Below are 10,042 nucleotides of genomic sequence, written 5' to 3' on the forward strand. Positions count from 1 at the left end.
GACAAAGGTTAACACAGACCCAGTGTCATATTAGAGAAAATATTTCTCCATTATATCCTACTACATCCTAAAAAATCTTAGCGTTCAAGATAAAAAAAAAAACACTTTTCTCAGAATTAAGAGTCAAACAGACACGTAAGAAAACTTACCTTGGCCGTCCACCGTAGTTGCCAAAAAGACCACAGTGATTGCCATGATTACATGGTTGGTTACTATATGACTTATAGGGTAAGACATTTTAACCTTCTGATTTTTCTAATCGTATAACGTAAAATATGAGATATGCTAGTTTTCTCCGGTTGTTCAAAACACACTTCTTCTAAACTGATTTAGTTCTTCTCCAATACCAACGAAAGATGTTTAAGGAAATGTGTCAGTTTCGCCCACGTATTGTCGTTCTTAAAGAAACCGTAGTGTTGCGGAAGAAACCCACATCAAATATTATGTCCCGGAAACTTGTAGGTGTGTATAATCAGCAGTCGTGTTTTAAACAGTTAACAAAGCGTTATGGGAGTTTTGAGGATACGGTTTTATGAGTCGTTAAATGTTCTTTGTTTACTGCCAAATTGTACGAGAAAATAGAAGCAAAAGATGTCCCATCTTCCGCCACACTACTATATAGTATGGTGGGGGAAGATGGGAAACTTTAGCACATAATATCTAAATATCCTGATCATGTTTTAAACAATTAACAACGGTCTATGGGAGTCGTGTGGATACGATTTTATGATTCTTTGATTGTTCTTTGTTTACTACCAAATGAGACGAGAAAGAAGAATGAAAAGATGTCATATCTTCCGCCACACTTATGTGTTGCTTATATCCTTGCTATAGCCTTTAACTGGTCATGGACGTTAAAAAGTTTTAGGTCGTTTTGGCGATAAACCAAATATATATGTATTGTAATTAACTGGTTACAAGCTTTCTAAGTATAAACAAAGATTAAACAAACAAATAAAGAATAAACATAACGTATTTATCCTTACGTGGCGGGCATATCTGTTGTTATCCTTTGGATTGTGTTCTGCTTCATACAATAACTCCGCCTACAAGTTTCCAACACGTATGTAGCTTACGGATGTTGTTGTTTACAGCTATAGACAATGCATAGGAACCACTGTGTTACAGCGATTGCCATAACGCGTCTTGCCCAAGAATATACTATATGCCTACGATGTGGCAGTAGAGCCTTTAAAACTCGTAGCCGTTAGGCTGGAGGAGGGCACCCGCTAACCAATGCACATGGCTCAAATCATTGTTGAATTTAAAGTCGTACAATTCTTCACAGTTTTAAATATTTGTACATATGACATATTACAATTGCAACATTTCTTAAACTTGGAATTAAAAACTAGAGTTTACAAATTCCGATACAACCAAAAGTACATTAACTGGTAATCAGTGGCTTTAACTACAAAAAAATTACTTAAAACAACAAGTTGCTTAAAACCGGATACAATATTAAGAGTTAAAGTTTTAGCTCGAGCTGTGCTGATGACAGAACTCTCACTCTCTCGCCATTGACTCGCCAGCTGCACTTGGTCCATTAAGTTGCTAGGTTAAAAATAGAATGATTACTTTAGGGTAGCTTATGTTACGTATAAAGTGGCCATAAAAACATTGCTTGTTTATATGGCGAGATACGCAGCTATATATGGCTTTTTAATACTGTATTTATATTTTTTCTGCATTTGTAAAATGTACTATAAATTGCTGTTAAAATTACTCATTTTCTAAATGGGCGCTATACTTAAACTCAGAATCTCCTTGATCACCAACATGGCCAAATAACCACGTAACTGGGAAATACAAGATTTTCGAGCAGTGCAAAAAGTCGGCGTGCGGGAAAAAGAGCGAACCGCGTAAAGCGTGCCGGATAAGAACAATAATTACCTCGAGAAATTTAAATAAGCGAGAATGATAACCTGCCCGAAACGAACAAACACGAGACCATTGCGACGCTTAAAGGAATTGGATAATATGTATGCTGAGTATATAAAACACTTGACAGCATAATTAATTATAAGTATCTATACTAGGGTACGTTAACTTTATTTGGACTGTAATGTATTAAAACTCTATTTACTTTTAAGCTATATCAATACAATTGGTAGTATTCAGTATTTTCACAAGCCCGCCTTTTACTTGAAAACTTTTTTTTTAATTTTAGTAGTTTTTATCCTTATAATGTTTTCACGTTTATCACTTTGTTTTGCCGTTTCTTCATTGGCTTAATAATTCGATCTTTGCCATTGTATTCGAGGAGATAAAAAATATGCTGCTTATGGTTCGCTATCCCGGAAATTTGTATTAAGTACGAAAATATATCCATGTTAGAACATGTGACTAATAATTATAAATCACCAACAATTACTTACTCTTGCCACTTGCACAATGCTGCAGAACGGACAAAACCAACTCACAAGACAATCTCCGCAGAATCCGCCCTGTTAATAAATCAATGAACGATAAATGGATGAAAGAATGAATGTAACTTATTTACCCTCGTGTAACGAGGCAAAAGTCGTTATATTACTAGTATTCTGTTTCACACAGCACCTCGTGCCAGGTTAACCACGTATTTGAAATTATTTTTGAATGTTATTTTGTGGAAATTATTTTGTAATGTGTGATGGGGTGGGACCCTACTATATGTCTGGCAATTCTAAAACAATTCAAAGAAAAAACATTTCAGTGAAGACAATGCCGGTTAATAATTTATTTTTCGGATTATATTCTGCGGTGACGCACGGTGATCGGTAAATTAAGTAAATAGTTTTTATTCATTGACCAACGGAGGTGGGCGGGGAGTTATTTTAATGACGTCACCAGGTCATAAAAATTCCTTTGCAGATTTTAAATGTACTTTATAGGCAGACAGTTTACTTTGCAGCCGATAACAGTTATGGTAAAAGTCAATGATGCACTAACAATGTCGACTAATATAAACCTAACAGAACTATCCAAGCATTTTCTAGTTCAGTATGCGTACATTTAAACCCAATACGATACATTGTCACGTTTAGTACTGTGGGGTAAGCTGGAATACCCTTAGCACCAAAATCCCGTCTTTCTTGATCGTATTTTAAACATTTAACAACGTCCTGGCAGGGCTACGGTTATATATTTCTGTAAATATTATTTGTTTAATAATATTTACAGAAAATGAGACAATAAAAAGAAAATTGGACAATAAAAAGACTAAAAACATGTCCCATCTTTCCCCATCTTACTATATACGTACACAACAATTTATGCCCTTTAATGTTGAATCATCTTACGTCTATGTTATGGTTCTCCCGAGTTTTTTCTCTCGTCTTTGCAATACAGTAGATACCGACCGGTCCCAGCAAGGACGCAAGTGTACAAGTTAAACAAGACCCTCTTCCGGCTTTCTCAGCATTCTCACCTGTACATAGAACACATAAATATTATATACCAAATACTGTATGTTATGCTTAGTAAAATTTTTGTACGCTAACTTTGGCATCTGGATTCAGTTTCTCAAACCCACTGAATAATTTTGGCATTTAGTTTCTAAAATCCACTGAATAATTTAACGTATAACAGTATAGGTTTTCATTATTATAAGCGTTCACATGCAATTGTATGAAATATTTTAAATAAATAAAAGATTTTTTTGATTCAGTTTTTGAAGTCTGATTACTTGCGAATTACGTTAACATTTCAACATTGTTTAATAAAAAACTTTCTATTATTATTAATATTTTTATTATATTTTAATAATAAAATAAAATAAAAAACTAACCTGCCACAATGCAGGGGCAGAAATAACCTTTAATGCAAACGCCACAGTTGCCAAAGCAACCAAACAAACCGAAGTTCCATTCACCCATTTTTAAAGAAGTCACTTAATTATACAAACCGAAATAGAAAGGTTATACGCGAATCTGTAATGGACAACAAAATAAAAATAAGTTCTTTATATAGTTAGGAGGAAGAAGTACAAATAGCATTTAAAGAATTATAAAATCATATCCTAACGGCTCCGATAGACCGTTGTTAATTGTTTAAAACACGATCAGGTTTTTTTGAGATTAGGCAAATCAAAGTTTTCCGTCTTCCCCCACCCTACTATATAAGCGTTAAAAATAATGCTTTATAGCACGCGTTAAACAGTAGCCGTTCGTGTGTATGTAACTATGGTTACAAACTAACCCAATACAGCATATACAAATAAGCCGGTAATTAATTTGTAAGTTTACATGTACCGCGTTGGCAAATATAAGCGGGCAAATATAAACGACCTTTTTATAAGATTCGGGTTTCGGCGCTTCGTTGCAGTCTACCATACATTTATATTTTGCAGCTTTAATTAATCTTTTTTGCAGCTTTAATTAATCTATGCTGAAAGCATTATTAGGACCTGAAACGGCCCACTAGAGATATCTCTAGGAGGCCGTGAACCTGACTATTTACCGTGAATTCTGTATTCAACTGTTACCTAAATTCCTGTTTGAAATAATGTGGGAAAAATTGATAAGCTTTAGTCTCCTATATACCGAACTGTAACAAATATATCACAGTAGGTTGGGGGAAGACGGGACACCTTTTACACATAATATTTAAATATCCTGATTGTGTTTTAAATAATTAACAACCGTCTATGGAATCGAGGATACGGTTTTTTATTCTTTGAATGTTCTTTGTTTACTATCAAATGTAACGAGACGAAAAAATAGAATAAAAAAATAAATGGCATCGCATCTTTTTCTTCCCTATATATAAAACATTACAAAATATAAAACAATTTTTCATTGCTGGCCTGACAGCTTATTGTACACCTTTAATTTATGAAAGTATTAGAGTCTGCTTTACTGTATATGCTGTAGCCTATTGTGTGCCTCAATACAATGCCATGACGTTTCCCTTCCGTTAACAGGTGGGTCTTACGCAAGCGCCGTAATGGTTACTGATTACCCATTCTTATTATAAAGGAAGGGAATTCACGTTGTCAAGCGAGAGCATCATTTGTATGTTTAGCAACGAAATGAGGGATTGGCCGGGTTGCTAGACAGGTAGTGGAAGAAACCACCGCTGCTTTTGAAAAACGCAAAAATCGCCATGATAAAAACAGTTTTTACATATATAGTAGAGTGGGGGAAGATGGGACACCTCCAGTAGGCTACATAATATTTAAACATCCTGATCGCGTTGTAAACAATTAACAACGGTCTATGGAAGTCGTAAGGGTACGGTTTACAATTCTTTGATTGTTCTTTGTTTACTACCAAATATGACAAGAAAACAGAATGAAAAGACGTCCCATCTTTCCTCACCCTACTATATATTGTTTTATTAAACAAATTGTGACACAGATTGTGTAAAATGAAACACTACACCTTCTGTCATTCTATTGAGTTCTAAAAATAGACAAGATTGGGTAGCGCGCCTTAATTTCTAATATTTGTTTTGAATGTGAGAAATGTTAAGAAACTCCTACAAACAAAAAATAATAAAATCGAGACAAACGTTAAAAAAGACAAACTAACACATTTGGAGCATTTGTTTTTTATTAGTTTCAAACTATACAAAACATAACTGAAGTGACAATACTGCTTAGCTGTGTATTTAACGAATGGCTGATACAGGCATCGGTAGGGTGGGGAAAGATGGGACACCTTTTCATTCTATTTTCTCGTCCCATTTGGTAGTAAACAAAGACAATTCAAAGAATTATAAAACCGTATCCTCACCACTTCCATAAACTGTTTATCCTCACGACTTCCATAAATGTTTTAAACACGAACAGGATATTTCGATATTATGTTCTAAAGGTGTCCCGTCTCCCCCCACCCCCAATCTCACTATATTATTGAGTATAACTGCATACGCCGATCAAGTGCTAACCCATGACTAACTATTATATATATATACATATAATCAACACAAAACCTGATTTAAACACGGATTATAACAATATATATCCTGAATCTTATTCTGCATTAAAACTAACCGCTGAGGTTAAACTAAAATTTAGGTATGATTTAAATGCACTGGCATTGTTCAACTTTAACAAAACTAATGTTTACAGTCTATATGTACATATAACTGCGAAGTAGGTTTCCGAGAATTGATGTAAACGACTTGCATAGGCTACCTCATGGAAGTTTACCAAATTACGTCAACACCAAATTGACGTAATGTTAGTCGTGTAATGCGTTAGAGGATGTTATCTTCCCATTTGGTAGTAAAAAAATACATTTTCATTATTGTATAACCGTAGCCCCGCGACTGTAAAACAGCGTTGTTAAGTGTTCAAACACGATCGTAAAAATGGGACTTATAGGTGTTAACGTTCCCGATTACGGCATATCACCATAGCTTTAGTCGCAGCTTTTAAAACTGTAACTGTATATAGCTTTACTCTTTGGCGATTTTTCGAAATAAGGCACAAAACTTGTATGATAAATATATAGTACTCTGGGGAAAGATGGATACCGTTCGCACATAACGTCTCATATTTCGTAACCGTGCTGTTTAAAACAACTAAACTAACAAACCGATTTTAGTTCCGCGAGGATACCGTTATAAATTTTATAATAGTTCTTTGTATGAGACAAAAATAATGAAAACATGAACCATCTTACCCCAAATTACCAGTACGAAATTAAAACCTTTTATAGTAGGGTGGGGGAAGATGGGGCACCTTTTCATTCAATTTTTTAGTCGCATTTGTTAGTAAAGAGAGAAAATTCGAAAAACTATACAAATCGTATTTTCACGACTCCATATACTGTTGTTAATTGTTTACACGATCAGGATATTTACATACTATGTGCTGAAGGTGTCCCATCTTCCCCCACCCTACTATATAATAAAACGACTTCACTTTTCTAGTCCTAACCAGTCAAAAATATCTTTACATTTATCGAAAAACCAACATGATATTTCAAGGGTTCGAAACTAAATGGTTTAAAAACGTTATACTAACAAAATATTGCACTAAATCTACACAAGACTTCTTTATGTAAACTCGATAGCAAAAAGTCCCTTCGCGAGCGCGGCAAAAAGGTGTGTTCTTGTTGTTTGGACGGAGTATACAGGACTGTTGACATGCCGACCACCAAAGTAGAATGACTGTAAAATAAATACAATATAGTAGGAAAAGGGAAGATGGGACGCTTTTTCATTCTATTTTCTCACGATCAAAATATTAAGATATTATGTTCTAAAGATGTACCATTTTCCCCCACCCTACTATAGATTAAAATTTTAAGGTTTACAGTAGGGTGGGGTAAGATGGGACGTGTTTTCGTTTTTTTGTATTATTTGGTAGTAAACAAAGAATGTTTATAGAATTATATAACCGTAGCCTCGCGACCCTAAAAGAGCGTTGTTAACTGGTAAAAACACAATTAGGAAATATGGGATATTATGTGCTGATGGTAACCCATTCTGAGCACTATACGTTGAAAAGTAAATACACACTGTTCTTTTAACAAATCTATCAAAAAATGTTTTTTTCGGTTATTTATTAAAAAGATAATAAGACTTGCAGTTGGCTTTTATAAAAACGAGTCGATTTATCAAGTATATAAAGAGTGTGGTAACGAAATAATAGATATGAACATTGCTTTTGATGACAAATTACGTGAAACGCTGACAGTTTATTTGAGCACCTTCTATTTGACATTAGTATAAAGTCGTATAACCGGTAACCTTGAAAACGTTTATCATTAATAGGATCCGTGTTACAACTGTTGTGATTGTATGACGATATATGTATGCTGGTAATGTGTATATTTTGGGGGATACGGGGAATTGACTGGATTTATGAAAGAATTTTTGAATGGACCCCTGAATAAATAAATGAATTAATGAAATTTAGTTGTTTTATGCTTGCATGTTGTGACAACGACAGTTGTTAGAGACGTTCATAAGTTTTACAATTTTTTATACAGTTTTGAAGAACAAGCATTCATTATACCAAATTACAAATAAAATTTGAATTTTGTTTAGTATTTTAGAAACTCGAAACGATCAAAGTTGAGTGATTTTTTTCGAATGGAAAATCCCATGCATCCCACCACAGCCATTTTTTTACTCCAGCGGTCGAATTTGCGGTTTTAAAACTCATTTTTATTAAAAGCTGTTTTGTATTTTAAACTTTAATGGTAGCTTTAGATCACACTTGAGCATATCTATCAATACACAAATTGTTATTTTTCGTTGGTACGCCCCTTTAATATTAGACGATTATTAACCAACATTAAGACAATGGGGCCAACGACCGCTTAATAGCGTAATTACCAAATAGAACATAAATCTACATTCTTAACAAGAATCTGGAAATCTTATTTATAGACAGTATGTTTAAAGACTTTAAACACATATGTTATGGTCTATGACGGCATAAAGAGAAAGTGTTTTATCTATTTATAAACATCCTTGCTCAAACAAGCACGTTCGATTTTTTCTAGTTCAAGGAAATTGAACGAACGTGTTTGTTATGGATTTATGTCTATCCTTTAAAACTATTATTCATTGAACTGCATTCATTATACCAAATCCTAGAAGAAAATACGGGTCCATGTATATCTTTTAATACTATAATCAGAGTTATCTATAGGTGTAGACATGATTTAACTTGTACGCATGTGTTTGGAACGTGTATTTATAAACCATCTTTACACGCACACTTTATTTTCAATTAGAACTCTAATGTTTTTTAATGTTATTTACATATTTCTTACATTGTTTCGTCTGTAGGGTGTAACGGTCACGCCTTTTATCCAAAACATTATTTACTTCTTTTTTATCAATATGCGTGTTTTAACAACTGTCGTTTTACCGTTACTACCCGTATTTTCGCTTTTGCAAACTCTTGTTCTTCGTTATCGTGGCCGAAGAGACGAAATAAATTTATTCATTCATGTGTAAAAAGTAGGTGGCCGTAAACTATGTGATACAGGCAGGGGCACTGACCGCTCAGTGCGAACATTTCTCAAACAGGCTCACCTGTAAGCATTTCGTCATTCTCATGTCCCATAACCTGACGACACCATGACGACATGACCCTGAAACGATCATGTGACCACAGTCTGTTGTGACGCAATAGATGGTATTGTCATGCGGTTCCTCCCAACTTCGAACGCAGTGGCTGGGAAATGTAAATGAATATTAGTAACCGCTAGACGGTGCACGAGAGCAACAAATTCAATAATGGCTCTTGAAAAAAACGAACCATTTTTTGCTGTTTTTAAAAGGTCGATTTTTTATAAATAAATTCAAAGAGATATTTGGAAAATTTAGGGGTTGCTTGGGCGTAATACGAATGTTTCGAATAAATAGAATGAAAGGATTAAAACGTTGACGATCACGGCCGGTAAATTAAGCCTAAAACCTTTAAAAACAATACGGCTATTACCAAAAGTAAACCTTATTTAGGGGCTAGCATTTCCATCAACTATGACAACATTATAAATTTAATATCTATATTTTGATTTCACCCAAAAAATTAGACGTTTTAGAAACTCCAAGCAAAATCCCATGCGTTCTAAACTTTATCCATAAAAAAACTCCTTACCTATTAGATAAACGACTATCCCATAGTTTGATGTAGGTGTCATATCCAGCTGAAACTAATGTGTGGGGCCCCGTGTACTCGAGGTCAAGTGGTCCGCCGCCTAGTCGGTGATTTTTGCCGAGTTGGTGTAAAAATTCGCCTCTGAATTAAAAGTTTTGGCTCAAAAAGTACAAAATGCATAAGATGCCTGGGTGTTGGGGTGATGGGTCAAATCTGGTTGTACCCCAAGTCCATGACCTCATCCATAATGAATAGAGCAAGATAAGGTATTTAGCGCAATACGTATATGGAAAATGTCAAACATATATATATGTATATAGTAGGGTGGGACAGCGTTAGCACATAACATTCAAATATCCTGATCGTGTTTTAAACAATTAACAAAGGTCTATGGGAGTATTTTCCCCACCTTACTATATTACAAAATGTGTAACGTCTCTGAAAAATTGTTGACATTTTTTAAAACTTATTTTCCAGTTTGTCTTAACGCTG

The 10,042-nt window shown here is 34.5% G+C and overlaps 2 protein-coding genes across 3 annotated transcripts in view; both read right to left on the minus strand.

The window, feature by feature from the left end:
- Positions 1-959: 959 nt before the first annotated feature.
- Positions 960-3,927, minus strand: LOC100182241 (protein PLANT CADMIUM RESISTANCE 2-like). Its single transcript, XM_002129098.5, has 4 exons — positions 3,770-3,927; positions 3,282-3,409; positions 2,379-2,447; positions 960-1,554 (listed from the first exon to the last, which is right to left on the minus strand). Exons 1-4 carry the CDS (start codon positions 3,855-3,857, stop codon positions 1,507-1,509), a joined length of 333 nt encoding a protein of 110 aa, XP_002129134.1. The 5' UTR covers positions 3,858-3,927; the 3' UTR covers positions 960-1,506.
- Positions 3,928-6,888: 2,961 nt separating this feature from the next.
- LOC100185879 (F-box/WD repeat-containing protein 4-like) overlaps positions 6,889-10,042 on the minus strand; it is an 8,763-nt gene continuing 5,609 nt past the window's right edge. Inside the window, exons 7-9 of one of the 2 annotated variants that reach the window (XM_002119640.5) lie at positions 9,551-9,691; positions 8,983-9,124; positions 6,889-7,101 (exon numbers count right to left, since the gene is read on the minus strand). In XM_002119640.5, coding sequence (XP_002119676.3) covers positions 6,988-7,101; positions 8,983-9,124; positions 9,551-9,691 — 397 coding nt within the window. In that variant the 3' untranslated portion in view covers positions 6,889-6,987. The remainder of the gene's footprint in view (positions 7,102-8,982; positions 9,125-9,550; positions 9,692-10,042) is intronic. The other variant, XM_018811919.2, reaches the window with a different exon arrangement.

This window comes from Ciona intestinalis, chromosome 5 (genome assembly GCF_000224145.3).
Source record: "Ciona intestinalis chromosome 5, KH, whole genome shotgun sequence".
Lineage (NCBI taxonomy): Eukaryota > Metazoa > Chordata > Ascidiacea > Phlebobranchia > Cionidae > Ciona > Ciona intestinalis.